The following is a 26,928-nucleotide window of genomic DNA, read 5'->3' as shown; positions in this document are numbered from 1 at the left end:
CTCTTCTTCTTCTGCTGCTTATATCACAGGGCATGAAGCCTTGATTCTTCTTCTTCTGCTGCTTATATCACAGGGCATGAAGCCCTGACTCTTCTTCTTCTGCTGCTGCTTATATCACAGGTATTCAGAAGCGCTGACACCTCAGACAGGCTCCGCTCTGGCGCCTCCTCGCGGCGTGACGCTGCATGACGCTCTCTGTCGTCATTGGCTCAAAACGCCATCGTCCTTTCCTTTGACCAATGGCACCGGCTCCACCTCTTTTCCCCAGACCCCTCTGATTTTTGCACAGATGGCCCTCCCCCTTTTTAGTCAGTAGCCACTCCTCCTCCTCCTCCAAACACACACACACACACACACACACACACTCCAACCCCCTGTGATGCCAAACAAACACTCCTCGGCTGGATTTGAACGGTGCACCTTTCGAGCCGGTATAATCTGAAACCAAACCGGGTTATGCTGCTGCTGCTGATGATGACGACGATGATGATGATGATGATGATGAAGAGTCAGTCGGTGTGCTGACTGGGATGCGGCGGCTTCCGGATCAAAAGGTGGTGAACTGTTCAGCTCTGCACATTTACACCTTCTTGCACTAATGTCCACTGTCTTTGCAGCCAGCTAATGGCGCCAAACCTGCTCTCTGCGCTGCATTTTTCAAACACCTCAATTTGTATGTGTGTGCATAATCCGATCGTGTGTGTGCGTGTGTGTGTGTGTGTGTGTGTGTGTGTTTCGCCCTGAAGAAGTTTAACTATGATCGTCGGTGAACGCGCAGAGAAACACGGAGAGAGAGATCCGCCTCAGCACGATAATCCATCCGCACGTCGGGGGTGAGGAAGAGGAGCATGATGGCCGAGAGGAAGGCGACATTATTCCTGATTCTCCACTGGGGTGAGTGCGTCCTACCTGTCTGCTCTCTGCGTCGCCATCTGTCACATGCATCATTTGTCTGATTGTTTGTGCGTGCCTGCCGGTGAGACTGTTCATCGTCAGCATCCGTCTCATCCCTTTGGCCTGCAAATCATTTTATCACACCGAAGAGTGGCTGATAGACCGGATAACACAAATCACAGGCAGTTTGACAGATTGATGGAGTGGTTTGCTTTGCCAACAAAGTTTCTTCCTCCTGTGGTGCTTAGGAAGTCCCAAAGTTTACTTCTTTTTTTTGCCATGTTTTTTTTTTTTTTTTAGTTTAATGGTAATTTTTGTGTCTTTATCATACTTCCTCATTGGGTGTCATGTAAACCCATCAAAGCAAATTCCTACTGACTAATGACGTTAATCAACGTTGAGTTTTGAATCCTGGATATTGAAACACAGTGACAGCGGTGAGGGAAAAAAGGGAGACGGTACCTGCTGAAACAGTTTGAAACAGTCACAGATGCGTGATTGTAAAACAACCAGACCAACCCAGAGGGGCTCTACAGTTTTGGGAAAGCTTTTTTGTTTTGTTTTGTTTTTTGTTCAGGGTCAATACAGGACGCACAACCCATTTAAAAGTCAGTGACTGCGATGTGTGAAACTGAGCTTGAACATTTTACCAGCAACAATTGTAGTTTGGACAGAACATGTTTGGCTGACTGTCTTTCACCCCCACGCATGAGTCATACCTAATAACCTAACACACACACTTCTTTGTGGTGGTCCACCAGCGTGCATCTCTTTGGGCCCCCCCCCCCACCCCCCTCCGTTTGTCCAGTACATAATCCAGACAATCGAGCATTGTCACAAACTGTAGTGTCCCCAAGCCCTATCAGTCCAAGCCCGGCATTAATTAGGACTTGATCCGCTTAAGCCTCCACCAGTCTCTGTGTCATTATGGGTGTGGTGCTATCAAGCCATCTCTTGGCCTGTGAGAAAGCTCCAGTTGTATTCAGGTCTGACATGCTCGCACACACACAGCTAAGATGTGCCAAAACACACCCATCTAGTATTTCTAGTTACTTAGGTGTTGACCAGTTTTGGGAAAGTCAATGGGTGTGGCAGCTGATACAGATGATCATATCTACTGTCACGTTGCAGGTTTGTTTGTGGACTGTTGCGTCAGGGTACTCGCATGTCATGTTTGCATTAGGAGACAGAAGAAGCTGACGAGGTTGTTCTTCAGTTTTTGGCACTTTATTCAGACTAAAAATCACTCAATATTCAGCCAGGATGAAAGATTTCTCCAAATTTGAGCCAAACCTTAGTTTCTTAGGTTTTGGTACAAATTACAGTTCTAAACATGAAAAGCTGACTGGAAAATATTTCATTTAGTTTAAATCCAGTTAAATGACTTTGTGATTTTTAAAATAAAAAGCAACACAGGGCTCCAACTTTACTTTTTATCAGCAACAGATTTTTGCTAAAATATTCATCCCTGTCACTCTCATTGCCTTTTTTCTGTAAAATTCAGCATGCTGTTAAATAACACACATGCGTGTTGGATATAAAAGGATAATATTTTCTTTCTTCTGTTAAAATCAACTGCACCTATACAGCAGATTTCTAGTCTCACTGACCACAAACAGCACTTTACGATAGAAGCCACTTTCAACCAATTCCCACACATTCATACAGTGCTTTCTGCTGCTACTCATATTGCATCTCTACCATCTGCACCCACATATTTATGCGAGCTGGAGGAGCCAAGAAGGAACCACCAACTTCCTGATTAGTGGGCTTGATGGACCTCCTGTGCTGCCGCCATTACTATCTGTAGAATTGATGTGATTTAAGGTTTGACAGTGAAATGGGGAAGCTGTCGTGTTTCTGTTTTAAATGTGGTTGTTCACATTTGACTGACTCAGTAACAGCTTGTGAATATTTTAGTCAAGTATCATTATAATATAACAAGAGAGCAGTACTGGCATGAAAAGTATAAATGCCTGGGGTTTTGAAAGGAGGTCTCACTTCTGAAAGGAAAAAAAAAAAGCCAGGTTTGACTGATCCTGTGTATTTCCAAGAACATTTAGGGGAAGTGTTTTGTTTTTTTTTTGAAGGCAGACAATAAGGCTCAGTGAAATACTCCGATGCGTAAGCTGGTCTCAGCCCTCAGGCACACACTCTGAAACTCTACAATGGTGCTCGACCATGGCTTGAGTGAATTGGTTAGAAAATATCAGGCTCAGCTGATTCCAGTAACACCATTTCTGACTCTTTCTTTTCTGCGCTTTTGCAGTTGAACGGCAACATCTAAATATAACACAGCTGCACATCTTAACTAAACGGTTTCAGGGAAAAGTATGAAGTAGGAAAAGCATTCACTTTCAGACTCTGTGTTTTTAGTTTGAAAAAAAAAAAAAACTACAACTTTTAGCTTCTTTGTGTAATGTAAATTGTACGCAATGGGTAACTGTAAAGGCTTCAATTCTAATGGGGCAAGAAAAGAGCATAAAGACAAATGCCATATTGTGTTTTTTTTTATTTTTTTATTTTGCTTTAAATCCCACCCCTGACAAATTTAATTAGAGAGAAAGGGAACAAGTCCACTGAGATGAATGTGTTTCATTTATTGTACATGTTGCATTCAGAGGAAGCTGGCCTGGCTCCAGCCTGAGTGTTTTTGCTCTCCAGCTATTTACTGTATTGATTCCCTGTTAGCCAGTCATCAGCACAGGATATTGATCAGTCTGTCCATGCAGCAGACATGCTGCGAGGCAACACCATGACCCCACAAACTGACAGTCACCATGCAGTCTGCCTCTTTATATTCTCCTTTCACAGTGCTCCAGTACGCCGTGTGTCGGGAAGTCACTCTTCCCATGGGACCCCTCTACCGTGTGGCAGGGTTCCCCCTCTCCCTGCCCTGTACTGTATCGGGATATGAAGGCCCGCGTACTCAGGAGTTTGAGTGGTTCCTGTACAGAGACAATTCTGGTGGGAGGCAGATGGGAGTGGTGTCCACCAGGGACAACGGCTTCCCCTACGTGCCGTTCCAGCCCCGGGTGAAGAATGGTGAGGTGAGGGTGGAGAGGGACTCTGGGGACACGGTCCGGCTGGTGATCCAGAGACTCCGGCCTGAAGACCAGGGAAAATTCGAGTGCTACACACCCAGCACAGACACCACCTACCAGGGGAACTACAGCGCCACAGTGCCTGTCAAAGGTAAGATCTTTATAGAAGTTGTTTCGGTCCGTGACAATAGTTCCACCCATTTGTCTCTTTCTGTCTAAAGCTCACTGGTTCGTTGCGAATGATTTTATGATGGAAGAAAAGTTTGTTTGGTGGATGTTAGTTTTAAGGCAGCACTACAAAACAGAGAAACAAGACACATATTTGTGAGGTTGTCTCATGGCTGTTCTCAAGAGAGAACACACTATGCTACATCACATGGTCTCCAATTAAAGAACGGTTTTTAAAATCGTCTTCCTTTTGTATAGTCTTTTTTAGCACCTGCAGCTAGGTATCCTCCCACCGTCCAAAGACATCATGTTTAGGTTAATTGGTGGCTCTGAATTGCCTGTAGGTGTGATTGTGAGTGGTTGTTGGTCTTTGTCTGTGTCTGTGTGTTGGCCATGTGATGGACTCGAGTGAGTGATGTTCAACAAAACCTGATAAGATATCTTAATGTTATTGGAAAAAAATGTTTTGGCTTAAGTAACACATTCCTTTCATCAATAGTCAGCTATTTTTCCAATGAGCTCATCATAGTTTAGTGGTGAGTATTCCAGTTCTGCTATGTTCTGATATGATTTTATCAGAAACTTTGCACTATGCAAACCATATGGACATTTTTCAGTGATTTATTACTTCATTTATCTAACTTGGTCCGCGATGACATCTCTGACTCTAAAATGCTATTTATAGTGACTGCCTGGAGTTTATACTACAGGTGGTTGTTTTGTTTTTTTTTTCCTCTCAACAAACTTGTGACGCTTGTTCTAAGTTCTCTAATAATATTTCTGTGATGCTAAATCTTAATATATTTGTATATATATATGTATTTCTCCAGCGCCCATTAACAGGGAGGTAAAAGGCTTGAGGTCCGTCTCACCTTATTTTGCTTTTTCAAACATAAAAGTATATGAACAGCACACAAGCAATCAAAATCAAATTTGGGCCTTTATTTCCCTCCCATCTGACCCCTGTAGCACCTTAATATAATATAATTGCCTGTCTGTTTCTTCTTTGTACAACCTCAGTGATCCCTGACACCCTCCAGATCAGCTTCTCCCGCTCGCTCACTGGCCAGCCAGTGCCAGAGGGTGCTGAATTAACGCTGACCTGCTCAGCCGGCATCCAGTCGGAGCAGCTCACTCATCTGTCCATCACATTTGGGAAGCGAGGTCGGGGAGAAGATTCAGTGAGCGGAGCTGGAGGCGAGGGCAGCGCCGTGCGAGAGATTATATCCATCGACAAACTGTTGGGGGTCGTCCCCGGGCGTTCGTACAAGAAGCGCTACAGTGATGGAGAGATCACACTGGAGAAGAGGAATGGGGAGGCCGGACTGGACGTGTATGTGATGAAGATGAAAGCAGTGCAGCCGGATGACACTGGCTCGTATTTCTGTGAGGCCTCACAGTGGATTCTGGACCCTGATCGATCATGGCAGAAGATTGCACAGAGGACACTTGACATTGGCAATTTGACTGTTCAGCAACTAGGTCAGTGTGACATTGAATACATGTAAAAACCAGTGCCCAGGTTATACTGTAATAACTCTATTGCAAAACATCAGGTTATTATTATTATTATTATGCTTGTGATAAAATGTTATTTTATAATAAAGTTAGTTGCTGTAGTTGGGCATTAATTTAGAGACAATAAGCCATGACATTTTAAGTGTGGTCAGTTGAAAGCACTTCAGTTCCCTCTTTGTTGCAGTCAAAGGAGTGCCGTCAGTTTGCCTGTACTTGTGGTGCTGTTCAGCATGTTGGACTCCCTCCAGTTTTCAGATTCAAGCCCTGGATCTTTGTATTCTTTAGAGCTTAACTGAATGTCTAGCTCTCTGGCTGGCTGAATCAGCAGTTTACCAACTAGATGGCAGATGATTAAATAACCGGACAGATACAGTTTTGAACCTATTGCCGTGTTTGTTGGCTGCCTGGGTAGATTAGTGCTGCATGTGGGATACAGCTAAAAGCACCTCTTCTGTTTTTCATTCATAGATTAAATCTTTTCCATATATAAATAAGAAAAGAAAGAAAAGTAGCAAACTCTGTTTTTGAAAATCTGGAATTAAGTTTTTCATTTTTTTTGTTTGAACGATGACAGTTAGTTTTCCCTCAGTTGAATGACAGTGGCTCTGCTTGCAGCTCTCTGTTGCTGATGCTAAATGCTCAGCTCTTTTGTTGATTATCCAGCTGGCTTTTATACGGTAGATCGATTGCTGGCTGGCTGAGCAACTGGATAGCTGTTGAGCTGTTGTGGCTCAATTTAAATTTGAAAGGGCTTGTGTAGATCTAAAGGATTAAGAAGCTTTTCCCACACTTTGGCCTCAAAAAGGGTGATATTTCTGGTGGACGGGTGTGTTCATCGTGTTCACAACACAACTGTAAATTAGTGTCGCAGTCCTACTGCAAATATCTGCTGAAAAGGGAAGGTAACGCCGTGACATTAACATTCCTCATCTTTGCACAGGAAGTGCTGTTACCTACCTGGCTACATCTACATAAAATGTTCTTACTTTTGATTTATATGATTTTAGCATAACTGCTTTGTAATATATAGATAATTGCTGTTCAAAGATACAAAGAATGGTTACTTATTGCTAAGCATTTTAGCAGTGCAGAAAATTATTCAGGCCATCTTTTTTTCTGCAGTAAATTGAACGCTGAAGTTAAGGGATTAGTGCTCATCAATGCATGCATTGTGTCTCACAGACAACCACCGACAAGCACTAATTCTGTGTTTTCTGTTGTCTGACTAATGCCGTTCTGACATTTCTGCTTTTGTTGACGAACATAATGTATCCGTTATTGAGGAGGTCTGTGTTCAGAGAAGTGTTGTGGTAAAATGAATTTCTGGTAATTCACAGTAGCACGCGATGATCCCTTCTCATTCTGCCAGGGTATTCATAACACTTTCATTTCCTTAAAGAAGTTGCATATAGTGAGTATGATGCAGAAATAGCTTCCTTTATAACAGAACATGCATGACTTTAAAGGCCTTTCGGCTGTGTTAAGTGGAAATCCTTTGGCTTCTGTCCACACAAATGTCACTTAGTGCTGTAAACCACTTCCTGCTAAGATTTGAACTGTCACAGGTCGTAGTGATGATCAAGGAGGATTTCTTGTTCTGAAACTTTTATTGAGCTCCCTACCTCTCCCTCTCCCTCTCTCTCTCTCCAGCGGAGTCTCTTAGTGTAACTTCCTCACCCAGAGGGGAGCTGACCTTGCAGGTGGGATCTCCTCTCATCCTGACTTGTGAGGTGTTGGGGCTGCCTTCTGGGGTGAACTCAGGCCTGCTGGTTCAGTGGATGAAGAGGGGATCAATAAGCAGTGATGAAGTTGGCACCGGCGGAGTGGAGGTACTGTGTGTTCCACCTTTCACTCAAGAGACTGCTCAAAGTAGGAAAATGCAGAGGTGTCTGTGTCTTCGTGCTTTTTCATTTAGCACTGCCACACCACGGCAGCTGTTTTTCTATAGAGGGACAGAACCGTCTTTTCTGGTCAAACAGAACTGCACAGGAATGTTGCAAAACAGGTCTTTGACCTTGCTGTTTACATTGAAATAGCTGTTTTGCCATTAAGGAAATTATTATCATTTATCATTACTTAAACCAAACAAACCTTCAATTTAACACATACTGACACATTTTTATTACCTTGTTATTTTATGTTCAGGTGGAAGTGGCCCAAATGAGCACAAATGGCATTGTAAGCTGGGGGGATGACCTCAGCAGAGCCAGTGGCGGCTCTGTGGAGAAAGTGGCAGAAGGGAAGTACTCTCTGAAGCTATTCTCAGCCCAGCCGTCTGACACGGGGGTGTATCGCTGTGTGGTGAGTGTGTACGCTGGAAGGTCCAACCCTGGCCCATCTACACCTGCAACACTCACCCAGAGCTCCGAGGGAGTCACCGTCAACCTGAGGACCAAAGGTGAGAGGCACTTCTGATGGTCTCATTGACCCACAGGCTTCACTTCCATCAGTGACTCTCCATGTGTAGTAAACAGAAAAGTTTTATAATAAAGTAAAACTGCAAACTTCTGATGTTGGATCTCATCAAAGTGTCGTTTTCCGCTAATGCGAATGTGAATTGTGCTTGCCATTCAGGCAATACTGTCAACTGCTGCTATTTTTAATTATTTATTTGTAGATCACCTTTTTGTGTGGAGCCTGTTTGCACTTTTATTTTTTATTGTGATCACAATGATATTTAATGTTAAAAATACATTGGCTATGTTACAAATGCCTGTTTTGCGTTCACACCCAAAATAATTGTTGGATTCAGCCCTAATTGTCCATAAACCGCTTCCTTCCTCAGATGTACAGGTTTCAGCTGTGGCTCACCTCCCGCGGGGACCCCTGTTAAAAACAGGCAGCACCATTACTCTCATCTGCAATGTCACTGTGACAGCTACAGGTCCCATCCAGACTCAAGTGCTCTGGCTGCGGTGGCCAATCCCTAAACCGGTTTTCAAGAAAGGAGAGAGTCCATCATCCAGTGTAGCTCCTCCAGAGCCCCCTGTGGTAGAAAAACCCACATTCATTGCTGCTCTCATGTACAACGGTGTTGCAAATACCTACATCAACAGCAGTGAGGTGAGCATCGACCGCCTGTCAGTCGTCAGCTACAGACTGAGGGTCCACAGCGCAACTTTGGATGACCAGGGTATGTATGCCTGTCACGTCGAGCCCTGGGGACAGGATCCACGTGGAAGCTGGTACAGCACGGGGACCAAAACAGAGTCAAACGCTGTGACCGTCTACCTGTATGCCAGAGGTAAGTGTCTCCAGCCAGGCGTGCCGTTTTGTTATCATCATCCACTACAACCAGACCTCCTTCACTGAAGCATCAGAGTGGGGGTCAAACTGCTGATGTTTGAACAGTAAATATCACATGAAGATTAAAAAAAAAAAAATCCCAAGAATTTTTATTAATTTGTTCTTGACCTTGAATGGTGTCTACACATTTTAATTAGGCTATCAGATCATGGCTCCTCTGTGCATTTCAAATATTTAGATATGCACTTAATCTCACTGGTTCCTCTCCTCAGTAACTTTGATTTGACTTTGAAAAATAACTGAGATGTTTCATCCATGATAGAAAAAAGTTGTGCATTAATTTACTCATGATTGATGCTGACTAGGTTGTTTTAGCTCTCTAACTCCTGTGGGTTCATGCCCTTGAGGTTTTTGCTTTGGTATTTGAAAGGAAAAATCTGTGGCTAGGGCATATTTTGAATGGTTGTTATGTGTTAAAGAATGGTGGTTGGGTTGTGCTGTTAGAGAATTGTGTATCTGCTGCATCTGGAGTTGGTTTGGGTCTCCACAACTCCAGTACATCTTTTATTTTGACAACAGTTTGACCCGTCTTGTTGTAGTCTAAACGTCCAGAGTGTTTAAATGCGTAGAAAATATATTTGACAGAACTAAGTTGTCAGTTTTTCTGCTCGGCTCCGTCAACAATTCTGAGTCCCAGATAGAGACTAAATTGACTGCTCCAGATAACTGATTCACTAGTTTGATTTCAGTGCATCAGAAGCACAGTCCATTAACTTCATGGCCATCAGAGTGTGTTTGTGCACGTGTGCATGTGTGTGCTGTTTGTATTAATTTCAACCTTAGCTAATTTACTCATCTGGAATCATCCTGCAATGACAACACAGTTGTGCATATCTTTAATGTTACTGTTAATTATGTTAGTTATGTTAGTTATTGTTAATAAAATATTTCTATCTTATATGTCTGATGCTGCTGTAACATGCTAATCTCCCCACTGAGGGATTAATAAATGATTATATCTGATTATCTTATCTTGAAATCACTTGGTTGTATTTTCCTACTGAAGGAAAAACATTTGCAGTATTTAACGGTACTTCTGTCTTCATTTTCTCTTATTATCTCAGCTGCCGACCTCCTCCTCATCCCTCTGGTCATCGGCGTCGCCTCTGCCCTGTTTGTGGGCATCGTCATCATCGGGACGGTAACCTGTTGCTTCATGAGCCGCCTGGCGAGGCAGCGTGCTCAAAAATAGCATGCTGCCTCGCCAGCGTGCCTCTCTCTGAAATCTGACTGGTCACAAAGAGGCACAGAGACGATTCACAGACAATGGATGAGATGGCCAAGAAAGAACTTCAGCACCAAATGAAGTGAATTTAAAAAAAAAAAAAAAACTTTGTCACCTTGTTAAATTGATTATCTGTCATTTGACCTACATGTTTAACAACCAATGCCAAAAGAATCAGTTTTGTACTCTCTTGTATTTTTATAGGTAAGCCTTCTCTGAAAACAGTATATTTTATTTGACTGATGATTTCTGCGTCACACGCAGGTGTGATATCCTAAAGTAATAGAGGCTTAAGTTAAAATGCCTCTGAAATCTGGATCATGTTAATCAAACCTAACGTTTTAATGAGCCCAAGTTATCTAAACTCGAAAATAGTTTTCTGGCATGTTCAAAATTAAAGGAGGTACTACAGATTTTTTTTTTTTTTTTTTTGGTCTCGACAGCACAATGCTACCAAATGCTGCTCAGTCCGTCAGATAATGGTACTCATTTCATACAAAGCAAACTGTTTTCACAACCAGTCGATACTGGCCTAGCTGTTACTGCCTGAAACTGCATGTTTTTCTTTAAATACAAAAAACCTACAACATCCAAATGGACGGGCATGGTGAAGCCTCACCACTACCACTGAGTCAGTCATACGAACGATGAATGATGATGGGAGCTGCTCAGCCCGGCAGACATTTAGTATGAGCAGTCTGCATGTAAGCAAAGTCTCTGTCTGTTACTTAATAAGGAAGCCGCTGGCTGAAGGCTTTTTGATGCCAAGACCAATTGAGAACCAATTGCAAATACAAGCATTCCTCACTTTGGAGGCATCACGATGTAGTTTCTATACAGACTTGAAAAGGTTTAACAAAAAGGAATGGAAGAAATGTCCATTATGCACTGACTGAAATATGTAAATACTTAATGGAGTTTCGCTGTTGTATTTTTCTTAACGCAAGTAAGACTATGCTGTACCGTCAGTTTTGTCTTTGACAAAGCACCTGTGTTTAACATTCAGTAGCAGTTTGCTCTGCTCTCCTGAAGCACTTGGACAAAAACGGAACTGGGACCAAAGCCCCTCTTGGTGTTTTACTTGATTTTTCTTCATGTCTTTGCTTCTGCTGTTCTTTCTTTGTTTCATTGCTGTGCAAATGAATGATTCTACTGCTCTAGTCAAGTGACTGAGAAAGAATTCCCTGTTTGTTACAGAAGTTACAGGAAAACTATTGTTTCACACTCTTTCGGAAACTTTCACCCCGAGTTGAAAATTTCCTAAGTGCTGCAGTCATGACCAGAGGCTTTAGTGAAGTCTCACTGTAGTTGTCATCATGGCGATCATGTGGTTCAGGCCATGCATTTCTGCTGCCAAGACCTTTTATGACTGTAGCCCTCACTGCTAGCCTGCAGAAATCTGTTGGACAGATTTACTGTGGCTGCACACTTAAAATTAGTGAAATCTATCTGCCTCTTCCTGTTGAAAATAACTCTTAAGAAAAGTTTGGTTGTGCAAGTCTGGCCACATTCTGCGATTAAAGGTTAGATGCATGTTCGTGGAAAGGAGGAGGAAAGCAAGACTTGATGTTATCCAGCTTGTGGTTCTTTTGTAGAAATGATTTCAGGTCTTTCCTTTTTGGTGAAATTTGCTTGTACGGAGCTTTACTTCACTGTCTCATTGACTCCCTGCTGTCTGTCTGTGTCGGTGGTTGCTTTTCGATGTGAGTCCCTGTAAATCTGGCCTGTCTTCATTACCCTGTGCCCTCCTTAACCTTGATTATAGATGTTGTTCATGAACATTAGGAAAAGAAATGTTCATTTTCTGAGCCACTTTGTTCCAGATCAACTTTTTTTTTTTTTTTTTTTTTTTTGCAAACCTACCCCATACATGATTACACACACACACACAAACAGAGCAAGCTGGCTGGCTTGCTGGCCAACATTTCAGATGAAAGTGAGTGAGTATCTGCATGTTTCTCTCTAATCCCTGTTTATGGCTGCAGTGTGTCCTGGGGCCCCCACCGCCGTCTCTGTCTCTTTCTGTGTCTGTCAGAGCTGGTGTAGCTCGGTTCCCTGTGCAGCATTACGAAGCATAGCACTTAGCATGTAAAGTACAAAAACTGACTGCGCTGAGGTTTTGTTGGAGATGTGTATAATTCTTTTAATGGAGGTGTTATGTTTTGTTTGTTCATTCATGCTTAAATCCCATTGCTCCTGAATGCAACTTGCTGCCGTTGAAATCTATAAAGGTGGGTTATTGCTCAATTTGTTTCTCATGGTGCTTTTGGTAAACCTGCCAGTTGATAAAACCAATAAACCACTCTGGATTTATAATGTCATCCTGGTTTTATTTGCTCTTACAGCTTGAAAACATTCATGTCAGAGGACACTGGAGACTGAGAGTCATGCAAGCATGACTTTGTGGGGGAGGAAAAAAAGTCTAATCTGTGTGAAGAAGTCTTGATGTGCTAGTTGAGCATATTTTCCATCTATATTGAACGAAAAAGCCAAAATACTTCTTGCGGTTGCTGCAATTTCCAGGTTGGGAGCAGCCAAGCAGAGGCTTGAATTTCAGCTTAAGCTAACTCTCAGCACTTTGTCATGGAGACAACATTACACATTTTATCTCATGTGGTTACAGAATGGGGTTTATGCTGGACAACTTAAATCTATTATTTTTATTGATCACTATTTAATGAATATTTTAAGGGCTTGTGCTGAATTGAGAAACCCCTGATGAAGCAAAACAACAGATTCCGCCAAACACAATGTTTTAAATGGAGTGCTGCAGTGTGAAAGCTGAGATGCATGTTGTACTCTGTGTTATAGCAACTTTCATCATATGTGTTCTGTAATTGGTCCATTTATGAAGTCATTTGAATTGCAGACTCATTCACTAAAATACCAAGACCAAGCTTTGTTTCATGCTGTATATGAGAATTAGCAATACACCGGTGCATAACATAACATGCTGCAGTGTAAAATTTTAATCCAACAGTGGGTCAACTGACTGTTTTAAGTTGCAGCATGTTTGGAACTAGGTGTGCAGCAGATGGAGGCTCAGGCTCATTAATGGCAGCTGCATCCACCAAAGAAATAACATGTCACAGCCATTTGATGCGCAAAATGAAAGCAGCTGCCAAACAGAAATGTAAAATTAGGAAAAACGACAAAAGAAGCAATTTGACTTTCATTTGCAAATCAGCGGTAGACACCAACATAATCACCTCTGCTACTGATGCATCTTGTCCACCACACATGTTCTCATGGCATTATGGTGTATCAGGTTACAGAGCATTGCATCACTAATGCAAACACTACCAATGTTAATCTCCCTTCTTCCTGTACGAGTTCAGAGGGACGTGGCAAGCAGACAGTGCTGGTTCACATACCTGCTCTCCAAACTAATCCCAGGACAGGTGCTCCTGATCCAGGAAGATTCCATTTGCTTTGGGAGTAATGCTTTGTACACCTCACAAAGATAAGAGGAAAGACATTGTTCTTTCAGGTTTTATAAATGCATTTATATTTAATTCAAATTCAGCAGAAATAAAAACAGCAATTGCAGTATTTATTCTACAATAATTTATTTTTCTTTTTTTGGGGGGTCCTTGAGAGCTTGTTCTTAAAACACTTAAATATATTTAATAATTTAAAGAATTGCAGCATACCAAAATAAAGCCTTTGGTTTGAATGGATATTGAGGTGGCAGACTATTAGCTTGTCATAAATACTGAGAACAGAGGAGATGGGAAGGCTCCCTTTGTTTAAGACCACTGCACTTGGCAAAACACTTCAGTCAAAAATCTAGTTATTCAAAGACAGTTTGCTTACAGTGTTGATTAAAAAAGCAATTCACATTTTTAAAGAGAGATGTTAATACCATCACTTCACATAAAAAGAATTCAGATGTAACCAGTGACATAGAAACAGCAGTCAGTCAAGTTTTAACTCAAGGAAATCTTTAAAACAGAAAATTAAAAAAAGCATTTCATATTTATACATCTTTCAAGTTTTTCTTAGGTGCTTTTTTTTTTTTTTCACATTTAGTCCACCATGACTTTCCATCATTTATCCCTCCAAACCAGAAGAAAGGCAGCTTCATCTCTGGTAGCTGCAGGACCAAGATCGAGGAGTCACCAGCTCCCAGAAACTATTCTGATGAGGAAAAGTGGAAGAGTTAGTGACACTCTTCCTCCTTCTAGTAACATAAGCTGTAATCTTTTGATACATTTATCGGTATGATTTGCCACTTTATGATAATGTAATTACATAATTACTACCATCACTTCTATTTTTAAGACGGCAGTTTTTTGTGTTAAGCCGTTGTGTGTGTGTGTGTGTGTGTGTGAATGGCATGGCTGTAGCTGTGGCTACACAGAGATGCAATGGTTCATAGTGGAGTAAGTATGTTAAGTACATCTGCGCCAATCTGTCTTGTAAATCCCTCACATCTGTGACTTCATCAAACGGAGGGTGGGGGGTTATTCCAACAGCTACGTTCATGTCGGAGTTTTACAAACGTCAGTCTCTCGTGTGCTTTCTGCTCTTACGCACGCAGTCTGTCTGAGTAGCACCAGATGTTCATGAATGAGTGCAAGAGTGATAAGAAATGAGAAAGTTGGATGAAATAGTGAAAGAGGTCTGAGGATTCATCCAGTTAGTGGCGTCTGTGTGACGTCCAACATCCGAACTATTTAAGTCCACGTCATGTAATCCAGTCTTAGATTTAATAACAGTTTACACTGCTCTTGAAGTCATTTGTATTTCATTGTTGTTCTCCTGTTTTCCTTTATCTTAGGTCCCCGTATCTCAAACTGGGGTCAAAGACCTGTCCAATGACATCACTGTTGTGTGTAGTGCTACAAACAAGCAGCTCACTGTATGGTTTAAAAATCCACATGCAGTCACATGAATCTCTCCTGCACAGCTGCACATCGAGTTTACAAAGAATACAATGGGGAAAATCCAATACCTTCAAACACCATACTCAATCTCAAAAGGGGGCATGCTTCACATGTAGCATATCGCTGTGTGTCAAACTTTATTGATTCATGGATGTAGCCAAGAAAGGTAAACCTGACAGAGCGCATGCCCTGTTTTTTTTAGTTGCTATACACTACAGGGTGTATTATAAATTTAAGTGGTTATCAAAGCTTTTAATCACACTGCATTTGTGTATTTCAGGTACCCTGTTGATGAAATAGGTAGTTCACCAGATATCACTCCGCAGGACTTCTTCCTGTGGGGTTATGCTAAAGATATTGTGTATCGAACAAAGATACAGGACATCACTGACCTAAAGCAAAAGGTCACTGATGCCATTGAGAAATAGAGTACCATCTTGATGTGCTTCATGCAACTAATGGTGCCCATGTAGAGGTGTATTAAATGAGGCAAAAAAACTTCAATAGCTACTCCTCATTTTGGAATCATTTCCACACATTTGTGGAGACTTTATGGACACCCTGTATAGTGCCGTCATGCTTTGTAAAGCCCTGAGTGATTCCCCCATTAGACATGAGTAAGTCTCAAAAGAAGAAGACGTTTCCTTTCTTAAACATTTCAGTGGCCGGGACTATTCTACTGTAAATGATGTATTAGCAAAACTGGTGCCACAGAGGAGTGCTGCAGAATCAGCGTCATCCTGATATGAAGTAACTAATCAAAGGAGAAAAAGTCTGATCGCAGCATTGCTCTCTCTGACCTTTTCAGTACCAGCAGTAGGCCTGTGCTGTAGGCGGAGTACTTACATCTTTCCGTGGACAGTGTACCTGGGCGTACCACTCTTGGCAGTACAGACACACCTGGACACCCTGGCCGAGAAATAGACATGCCCACATGATGATGTTGAACACAGGGCTCTGATGCTTGTCGTTCATGGTGAAATTGAAGACCACTTTAAAAAAAAATAAAAAGGTCCATTTGTGGTTAAACTGCAAATCTGTATGTGTGCTATGGCTGTGAGAAGTGAGCATGTAAATAGCAGCTGGGAGGAACAGTGAGAACATGAAAGGTAAAAAGAGAGCGGTGCTCGGGGCAACAACTAAATGTCTGGAGTGAGTAATTACAGATTTTTAACTTTGAAGGCTGTAAGGATGGAGAAGGGCACATTTACATATTTATAACCACTAACTGACATTCAAATCAGAGACAGTGTTTAACTAAAGTTACGGTTATTTTCTAGCTGTGAGACGACAACTTTTTATTTTCCTCTTAAAGGTGCTGATCACATTCTCCTCAGTTTTCCAGGTCAGATTGTGTATTCACTGTATAACGTGCATTCACCTCCGAGGACAGCAAAGAGGCAGAACATGACGGGGTAAAAGAAGCCGAAGCCCATGGTCAGGGCATATTCATGGACAACAGCCGAGACGATGAAGACGGAGAGCATGGCAGCTGCTCGGCATTTCCTTTTGGACAGCTGCAAGGATCAGAGGAAGAACAGAGAGAGAGGCTAAAAGTCAAAGGATCAGGCCGGTTCACGGTGGATTTTGAGTCACTGGAATTACAGTACGAGGTTTAAACTGCTATAAACGCGTCATCATGGGGCATACCAGTTTGGAGATACAGATACCCACTGTGACATGACATGAAAGTTTTTATTTCTATTATTATTGTTATTATTTTCAATCTATTTGTGAACTTGTTTCTTACCCAGAGGAAGTCTCTGTATCCATAATAATACAACCAGTCATGAACCACTACATTCCAGGTGCGGTAATAGTTGGCAAAGGATGTAGAGTTCCACCAGTCCTGGAAAATGAAAAGATAATTAAATAAGGGTGTGTCTGTTTGTGCTGAAAATAATATAATGACTTTAAGTAGTATAATTGCTTTATTTTGAGGCTCAAAAAAAAAAGTGACAGCCTCAGTAAAACAATTCACAATAAATTAGGAGCAAATTTAAACTCTAAAATATGTACTGGAAGGAGCAGTGATGAGAAGACTGGGTTAAATATGGAGTGATTAGCGTAGCTTAGCATAAAGAATGGAGGCGGGGGTGCACAAGAACAGCCATGAATCTGCGGCTGCAGGGGAATCACATAGTTTCATTTTCTGCTGTTTTTTAATGAGCAGCAGTTTTTCTGTACGCCGCCAGTTGCACATCACAGCTGCCTGTGATGTGCAGACTCACAGGAATACACCTCAGACGTAGCAGAGAGTGACAGGAGGACAAAACTCAGGAGGAATGAGCCAATCAAAGCCAGTTGGCATTTTCAGACAGCCCCGAATGATAGTTTAGTCAGCTGCTTGACGGGGGGGTGTATCTGCAGAATATACCGATGGAACAGTGAAAAGTGTTGGACTGTCAAGCCACGCTGCCTGCTGTTTTACTAATCATTAATCAAATAATTCCCACCTGGAAACACAAGCATTATTGAAAAGAATGTGGTCACAGGAGAGGTGATGGCACAGAAAGTCAAACACACACACACCTTGTAGAACATCCTGTCAGCAAAGCGCAGCAGCTCCCCAAAGAGGTTGAGCCAGCAGTGCAGGAAAGCGAAGAAACACAGCAGAAGGAGCATAATACCTGAGAGAGACAGAGAGAGACAGAGGGGGGTAACAGGAACATCACTGATGCTTTTATATCAGGACTTACACAAAAAATGTTCCCATGAAGCGAGCAGTAAACTGACCTGTTACCGGAATCTGATTTCATAATAACACCTTTAATCTTATCAGCTTTTTAGAAACACCAGAGACTCTTTTCCTTCACTTACATTGCAGGTCATTTATTAACATATTAACCTGTGCTGACTCACATGGGTGAGAGATAGCAGAGGCTGCGATGAAGTCACATTTGAACTTTAATCTTGTTTTGCTTTGCACCTCACTCCCTTTTGATGTTGCCTGGAAAATTTGTTTGTGTGTGTGTGTCTGCGTGTGTGTGTAGCCTGATAGAAAGCTCAGTACCTGGTAATATTGAGTTGAACACAGCGAGAACCATTGTCCGTTTACTAAAGGGCTGGTTGTTCTCAAATCTGAAGAACGGCACACAGAGGCGCACCAGAACAAAGTAGCCATAAAACAGGCAGCCCAAGATCTACAAAAAGACAGTTATAATGTTATCGAGAAGTTAGTTGTGCTGAAGAAATGAAAATGGAAAACAGACCACACCTTAGAAGTACACAAGTGAAGCACCAATTCAGATATCACTCATTAAAACTGTTACTTCACGTTACTCCACCACACCCCAGTCTGAAGGTCGTTAACCCTTACCATGCCCAGCGTAATGCCAACATACTTCCATCTTATGTGGGTGTTTCTGTGAAGAAAAGACAGGACAGGATGTGTCAGTGTCACCATAAACCTAATCACTTTTAAAGGTTGGAGACTTACATAAGAATTCTGGATTCCTCAATGAATGTATTTTTTCTTGTTTTGATGAGTTCCATTCATGCATGGGACTGTTAATATGAAATCCACTTATCGTTTCACTAAACATGACAACAGCATGAAGAAAAAAAAAAAAAAAAAAAAAAGAGAGAGCCAAGAAGAAGGAACATTACTTACCGGGGGTACGATTCCCTATAGATGAGAGTCGGACAGAAGAGGAAGTACAAGTAGCTTGAAAGTGTTGGGAATCTGGGACTTTCTCCTGCAAAGTGACAACAGTTAAATAAGCGTCACTATCAAACTAGAAGGGTTCAATTTACGAGGTTCAAAATCTGGCAGTGGAATAATCAGCCATAAGCCGCCTTGATTGATATTTCCTCAAAAGAGGACCAGAAAAGATTTGATTTAAGGCCAGAGGTTCTTATTTTTAGGGCTTCCTTCATTGTTTAAGAGACTTTAAATTTCCATTTGTGGGTGCTAAAACTTTAGTGTGCCTTAATGTAGAAACCGGCCAACAAATGGCTGTCTTTAAAATTAAATGGCCGTGTCCCTTTTACCGTTATGCAAAATGATCTGGCTCAAAGACTGTAAGAGCTTTTCATGATTTCCTTTGTAGCACTTTGTGATAATTGCCTTTCACATCACATATGATCATCGTATATCTGCAGGGAACAAAGGGAGTTTTCAATTTCATCCAAGTAAGACTGGAGGCTGTCCAGTTATTTCCAGGCTTTATCTCCCTGTAGCAGACCTTTACATCAGATTCTCAGGGGCTTCTCACGCCAGTGGTTGGTTATTTCATATGGCTGCACTCATTGTTAGTTTTAACTTTAACATCAATCATTTGGTGGCATCATGTTGAGTTCTGTTCTGGTCATTTTTCTACTTCCTCTGTGAGTAATGATGCAGCCTGAGGATTGAATGCACCTGATATTAACACAATACAGTTCAGTACCTTTCTTTGGTGCATTCCTCATTACGACGGGAGCCGTCTCTCTCATGAAGGAGTAGCTTTTCATCAGAAATCGTATCTGGAGGAAAACAGTTATAATTTGAAGTGAGACATGGATGAGTTATGGCTTGTCTGTATTGCATGAATGGACCTGAGCCTCTCAGGACTCCTGGCTCTGAACACAACAAACATTCATTTGTATGTTGACTTTTTCTGGAGAACTTTATCATGTCAGCCTGTCATAAACTGTAGTGTCACCAATCTGTTTATGTCAAGAAACCGCTCTATTGCTCTCTTTGTGTGTGTGTGTGTGTGTGTGTGTGTTTAAATTAAAATCATTTGTTAGCCATTAAAATGGCCAGCTTTTGTGACTTCAGACTAGCAAATATATTGCCTGGACGCAGGTCAGATGAGGATCAGGGCCGGGTTTTCCAAAGCATCTAAGCACACGGGATTATCTTACTCCATCAAATGGAGCTAAAATGATCTCAGTGCAATAGGGCGGTTTGGGGCTACTGGAGCTGGTGTAATAAAGAGGATGAGGAGGTATTACAGTATGGGCCTGTGATGTTCAACCATTGGCAACTCTGAGATCTGCATACGGTCTCTTTTAATAGCTTTCCAGTTGGACGGTTCCCATCTCTTTCTTATCCCTATATTCCTGCTGCAAAAAAAAATATGATTTCATGTGCAGGATATGCTGTTATCTGTGTGTTTTCCTAGCCCAGGCAATTCCTGACCAAAATTTACAATATATGGCTATGTTTTATTTTAGTGGATTTTTATTTTGTGCAGCAATTCACATTGCAATAAAATCATTTTAATGATACTGCAGGAGGTTAAAAGAAACATAACACTTATAACAACCTTTAAATCTTTAAGTAACCTTTGAAATTGGTTTGGAGCTAAAAATCCTGGAAGAAGCACAACTCGGCATAGTAAAGGGTACCGGGAGCAACGACATTAATTTCCCGTGTGGGAGACGGTTGACTGGTGGCCTGGAGGCCAGTGCTGACCAGGAAGTGGGGTTTTTGAAACACTGTGTAAACAGCAGTGGTGGACGTACAAAGCAGCCAACAACTGTGTCACTTTCAGGTGAATGAATGTGCGTTATGCCGCAGGGAAGGGAGTACACAGTGTGCATGTAAAGGGACCCTTGAATAAAGCTGTTTGTACTGGCTTCCAGGCCTCAATACTTCAAGCGTGTGAAATAAATACATATTTTATATCTTGAGAGAGAAGTCAGAGCTTGTTGGTTTTTTCAAGTTGATCCTCTTGCCAATTGCTGTGCAACACAACTTACATACACACTTATCTTCCAAAGTTCACGATTTGTCTACAGTCATGATATTAAAAGTAGAAAAAGAAAACCCTTTATAACAAGCTCTGTCCTGACTGGGACACTTTTAAGTCGAAATATAAATGTTTCAGTGTTTTCTCACAGTTGTTCTATCATATTACCAGCTAACCTCCAGTATATCCTTGTACATTGTACAATAAATGGTGGTTGGTGCAATAAAAATCTGCCTTTCTAAAATATCAGTAAAGCTCTAATGAGACATGTTCTTCGATGATTGACCCGAGCAATCTCTCTTTCTGCCTGTTAGAACAAAAGCACAGCAAGAGTTGCACTTTTCTACCCATGTACAAGGCAAGATTTATTCCTGAAATTTGCACGCACTGACCTGCTCCAGTATCACGATGAACCGTGAGGCCGGTGGCAGCTGGTTGTGTACGACGATGTAGATGGGGAACAGTCCCAGAACGCAGGTCTGTATGACAGACAAGATCAACCCCGTCCCCAGACATAGCCCGAACTTGGAGTGCAGGTTGTGGTACAGTGAACCCCATACCACCAACATGTAGTAGGGAACAAAAAGGGTGTAGACAAACATCACACACCAAGCCCAGGTGACTGTCCAAAGCTTTCCAAAGGCAAAGAAAAAAAGGTCAAACTCCAAGACCAGCCTGAGAATCGGGAGAAAAGTGGAAGTGGTGAGTTGGTACATTAGCATAACAACAAATAAGTGATTATTACAGTCAGACATTTAAATACTGATTAGGATTTAATTCCTCAATGTCCCAAAAAAAAAAAATAACTGTGATTGCGGGTGAATATTTGGCTGAGCACTTTAGTTTCAAATAGGCCATTTTAATGACATTAAAACATAAGTGCTTTTAAAAAAATGCACAGGCACCATTTAATATATTGACTTTTTTTTGTGCATTCTTTCTCCCGTCTGAAAAGAGCCCTCTGCTGATATTAATAACAGACTAACATGCCCCCTCTGTGCAGCATTTCACATAATTTTTTGCCATATCCTTGGAAGTACAACATTTGATTTTCTTAAGTTAAATTCAATGTTTATTGAGGGTGGTGGCAGTATCGAGTCATTTTCACACAGTGGAGCTGCCCGCTGGCACTTGTTCCACTGAATAACACAAAAATTAAAGTCACAATCCTGTGTCAAAAGCAACCAAATCCCGACTGTGCGGCTCTGCAGTGGGGGAACAGCCAGAGGAATTAATTGTGTGTTGTTTCCACTGCCAGACGAACAGTGGCTCAGAGAGAGAAGATAGGAAAGAAAGGAGGGATAAGAAGAAAGCGTCAGGCTTTATTAGATTAAAATTTGGTTCAGGGTCATGGATGCCTCATACCTGCCTTGGTCAATGTAGTCCACAACCAGCGTGCTCAGGAAGAAGATGAGGAGCACAGCTATGAACATGTGGTAGATAGTCCTGATGTGACTGATCTCAAACAGTTCACTGAGGGAGAGTAGGAGAGGCATACAGACAGAAAGATAATTTAATCTCCGTGCATTCATGTTGTGCTGCATCCATGCTGGAGGATTCATAAACCAAAACACACACACACACACACACACACACACGGAGCCCTAATGGAAATGTCAGTGGAGTCTGAATGATCTGTATTTGCATGAATTGACGCTGCACGATTGGACCGCACACTAACCGCTGATCTGTTGCTAGGAAACTTTTTCTGCCAATTTGACCAACATCAGGGTTATATGAAGCTGTTCTGCAGTTTTTATATGGACAAATTTCTAACCATAAAAAACTGAAATATTGCATTTGGGAAAAAATAAACTGAGCTAAGTTGTCACTGTGATAAATGTAGTGCAGAAAGTATGCCAATAATCCTGAAGCATGTTCTGGTAGACACACACACACGCACCACCCCTGTGTGTGTTTTCACCAGGAGGATATAAACTGTCTTACTTACTCCAGTATTGATGCTCTTGCCATAAACACTTTGCCATTATCCATTCTCTGAGCTCTGAAACAAAACACAAAGTAAAAACTGACTCAAATGAAGGTTTTACACCCAGGGAGGTGATAAATAGAATAATAAAAGCAGATCAACATAGAATCGTATATCTCCTCTCTCTCACCTGGATGAGGGCTGTCTGGTCATCTTTCCATTTGCAGTCAGCTGCGTCTGGGTGAAGGGCTGAACGGATTCGGTCAGAGCTTTGTCAAGAATGTCACTCAGCTGATGCTGGAGCTGCTCCAGAGCTTTCACTTTCACCTTCTACATGAGGACACACAGGAGAACTTCCTGTTTGTTTCCTTCAACCAGCACACCGCGCACCCAATACGTTGCACCTGAGCACCTTATGCTGTATTCAGTTTGTTCTGTGCAGCCTTAAAATCTGCATTTCCTTGTTTCAATTGATTGAGACAAGGGGAAATGTGTGGCCGAGGGACTGTCTGCCAAGGCACTGGCTGGGGAATATGGTATACCTGTGCATGGTTTTGCCACTGTTTGAGACTGTCCTCCTCCTCATTATCATGGCTCTCAGCTGCAGAGACGAGAACAAAAGCTGTTCAGTTGTTCATCGATCAGCACCAATATACTGCAGATATAATATCTAGGACTGTAAAACTAGAAGGGTAAATAAAGAATATTAATGCGAATTCTACCTTCGCTCATTTCCACAAAGAATTATCTCCAAAATTCCCTGAAGAGCTTCTAGTATTTCTCTTTTCATCATCTTTTCAAAAATATTTCTATATTGAGACTGAAATGTATTTAAAATGTCAAATGAACTGAATTGTATTTCGGTTTTTAAGAGATGACACCAGCAAAAAGATTTAAATCATTATTGCTGTATCAGAGTCTACAAACCATGACTGGGATGCTCATCTGACTGCTGGGCCTTCGTTTTTCGGTGATACACTCCATTAGGCGGCTCTGCAGTCGTCATGGTTACCACTGGGCCAACGCTGCAACACACAGGACTGTCTGCTGGGACTCACATAGAGGATCCTGTGCACATCAAAGCTGCAGGTTAGACTCAAACTTTGTTTCTGGTTTCAGTGGAAGTCTAATGAATGCAGCCTGATTGGTATTCTCTTCATTTTGTCTGCTGTTTGTAGCTCCACTGAGGACAGGAAAAAAAACCCTCTGAGCACTCTGTGACTTTTCGTAATACATAGCTCAGGTACGGGTTATTGTCAGAAGTACAACCACTCTACATTGCCTTGAACAGCAATGCTCTGCTGGACCAAAGTCTCTATAGTTTTATTCAAATGATGTCAAATTAAATTTTATTAGCACTTAGAAAAGGAGCTACTTTGTTTTCATCCATGTGATTCACTGACCATGCAGAGCTGTTCCACAACTATTAATTGAGGTCACAGACTGATTACATGCTTCAAAAAAAAAAAAGAAAACACTCCTGATTAGTGCCATTCCCGAGGAGGTGAGAAGCCCGAACTTAAAAATCATCCGGTCTGAATTCAGGACTTTCGATGCCAGGATTTGGGTTTGAACTGTGGTTACCTTCAATGGTTTTCCATAATAGGAGGTTTATCACTAGTCAGTACAGCTCAAGCTGAAGTATGTCAACAGCAGCCGGGTCACCTGTCCTCAGTGCCTCACATTCTATAGATAAGATACACAGAAAACTGACTGAGAGATTATGCTGCACTGACTTCCAGGGAGGGGTGAAAGACACAGAGTGACCTCGTTTTCTAATCCATGCTGTTTGATCACTCCTCAGGAGAAAAGTCAATATAGAAGATAGGCTTTGCACAGATTACACATAATATGGCTGATGTGCTGGAAGAGAGGGATGTAGATAAACGTGTGTTGGAACCAATCAACATTAATGCAACAACTCTTTGATGCATCAGATGAATTGAGTGTGTTACACCGCGCTTGAAGACAAAACAACTGGCTTTTTAATCCATTTGCACTGTCGAAATCAGCAAACTTAGAAACCTTAAGACAATCTGCAGAAACTATGCTGGTTTACAACTGAGCCTGAGATCACTAATAGTCTGATCTGATCCTTTTCTTTAATTTCGTTAATCACAAAAGCTCGTCCAACTAGCATGAATAATGCCAACTGATACCCAGCCTTAATATTTCAGGTGGGTTACCAGAAAAGCGAAATATAATGGAAAGCTCCAAATGAATCTTATCAGGAAGACAATAACCCTCAACTTGACTTAAACTGATGATTGGTTGGTAAAATCGTCTTTCTCTTTTGTGTGTGAAGGAGAATTTCAAAAGAACTTTAAAAGATTAAGTCAAAACTTTCCATGAAAACACACTTTTAAAGTGACCAGAAAATCAGAGAAGAAACTATTTGGTCCTGCTCTTTATCTAATAAATACTCCTGCACGACTACATCAGATTTTATTCTGAGACTTCCTGTTTGTCTTTAGCTCTTGAATCAACAAATGGAATCATTGTACCAAAAATCGTCGTCCGTCACACTCTATGCTGGAATTTGGTGCCTTTTGAAACTACAACCTTTACGAATTCAGAGAAAGCAGAGCAAGTGGAAGTGAAATCCCAGCATGTGACGGATATGTCATCAACATCCATGACAGACATTTGGTCATAGTCTCGGTTCTGTACTCACACAGTCTTCTCACCTGGCGCTCAGTGATCCACAGGATGAGATGTACCGTCTCAGTCAGGATTCGCACTGAGACAGCTGCTGGAGTGTGTTTAAGTAAGGTTGTGTCACTGTTGTGATTGGTGATTGGTGTCCTCTTCTCAGGTGCAATTCTGCACTTTGTCCTTTTGGCTCGTGGCACGTGGGCAAGTACAGGCCTCAGCTATCCAACCCCACTTTGCTCCCTAAACACTTCAGAATATGTTAGTTTTAATCCCATTTTTTCTTACTCTTTCTGACTTATTGATGTTCAGTAGACTGAAAAACAATTATGAACCAGTGTTTTACTTACACAAATGTAATATTGAACTTGAGAAAGGAGTTTTCAGTGAAATTTGCAGACATCTTGAAAATTGAAACTCTTGAACACGGCATGTCAGTAGCAATAAACACATTAATGCATTTGTCCATCATGAAACTTGCCAGAACACACCTGGCTACATGACTTCAGGCTGATAGAGGTTGAAGTATCCACTAAACTCAAAGTATCCACAATTAGAGATCAACTTTGAAGTGAACATTGAAGTTACTCAAAAATCTGTTTGCTTTGAGCAACACATCCCCAAACAAATAATTTCAACCGAAAGTGCTTGATTAATAGGTTTTGAACATTTTGCAAAGTTTTTTATTATAACATACACAACTTCAGTGGGAGAATTAAAATGAATGAAAAGCCTCCAGGACATACTTGTGCTTTTAAATAAGCTGTTCACTCAAATTGAAAACAACTATATATATAACTGCATTGAGCTGAATGAATTGTAGAATAATAATAAAATTGACAACAACAACAATAAATCAAAACGTTACAGATGTTCTCTTAAAAAATAGATATGTGTCGTTATTCTCTGTGGTGATGTGATAATTTCTGGGCTTTGCTTCATTATAAGAGGAAGAGAAACACGCAGCAGCTGACAATGTGACATTCACCCAAAACAAATCAATGAATAGAGCAGCAGAGGCCCTGAAGGCAGCAGTGCTCCCCGTTCAAGTTACTGAGGAGATAAAGTTGTTTAACTCGCTGTTCCTTACCTTAATTGGGAGTCAAGTTGATGCCACTGCTACAGCTGTTAGCCTGCAAGTTGACACATCGATATGACCAATATGTGTCCTTTTATCATGTCGGAGTGAAAAAAACAAAACAAAACAAAACAAACTGTTTCATGTTCCCCTTAAAAAAATGATTTTAAAAAAGTAAAGTCATGACAAATCACTGTAATAACAAAATGTACACAGGTTATTCTTTATTGAAACAGTTTTCATGAGATAACTACTGTTTCTCAGCAGCTACAGGAAAGTACTGCATGCACAAAATCACACGCTGTAAACAAACCAGCCAACGCACATTTGCACAAACAACACAGCCACTGCGCCTCTGTCTTTTTTTTTTTTTTTTTAACCACTCTACCATTCTCATCTTCTACTTCTCCATATTTAAGTTACAGTTACGCTGTAGACAGATTATTCACCTGGCCAGAACATTTTCAGGTTGGTTACAATAACTTTCAGACAAACAATAAGAATGAAAATAAACTCCACACTCAGTCATCCAAAGATTTATAG

At 41.4% G+C, this 26,928-nt stretch overlaps 2 protein-coding genes across 2 annotated transcripts; one reads left to right on the top strand and one right to left on the bottom strand.

Annotated features, from left to right (window-relative positions):
* The first annotated feature begins 348 nt into the window (after positions 1–348).
* Positions 349–10,337, top strand: igsf8 (immunoglobulin superfamily, member 8). The gene is made up of 8 exons (XM_029502950.1): positions 349–554; positions 747–894; positions 3,709–4,089; positions 5,127–5,588; positions 7,275–7,453; positions 7,770–8,022; positions 8,410–8,868; positions 9,995–10,337. Exons 2-8 carry the CDS (start codon positions 849–851, stop codon positions 10,120–10,122), a joined length of 1,908 nt encoding a protein of 635 aa, XP_029358810.1. The 5' UTR covers positions 349–554; positions 747–848; the 3' UTR covers positions 10,123–10,337.
* A 3,894-nt stretch (positions 10,338–14,231) lies between these two features.
* On the bottom strand, positions 14,232–23,661 carry soat2 (sterol O-acyltransferase 2). The gene is made up of 15 exons (XM_029502781.1): positions 23,583–23,661; positions 23,198–23,256; positions 22,846–22,985; positions 22,677–22,730; positions 22,091–22,198; positions 21,118–21,400; positions 19,436–19,511; positions 18,658–18,742; positions 18,364–18,409; positions 18,058–18,187; positions 17,577–17,674; positions 16,795–16,893; positions 16,426–16,561; positions 15,891–16,036; positions 14,232–14,295 (listed from the first exon to the last, which is right to left on the bottom strand). Exons 1-15 carry the CDS (start codon positions 23,659–23,661, stop codon positions 14,239–14,241), a joined length of 1,596 nt encoding a protein of 531 aa, XP_029358641.1. The 3' UTR covers positions 14,232–14,238.
* Between the last annotated feature and the right edge of the window lie 3,267 nt (positions 23,662–26,928).

This window comes from Echeneis naucrates, chromosome 5, assembly GCF_900963305.1.
Source record: "Echeneis naucrates chromosome 5, fEcheNa1.1, whole genome shotgun sequence".
Taxonomy (NCBI): Eukaryota; Metazoa; Chordata; class Actinopteri; order Carangiformes; family Echeneidae; genus Echeneis; species Echeneis naucrates.
The sequence above is the reverse complement of the archived record's forward strand: the minus strand, read 5'-3'. Positions and strand labels throughout refer to the sequence as shown.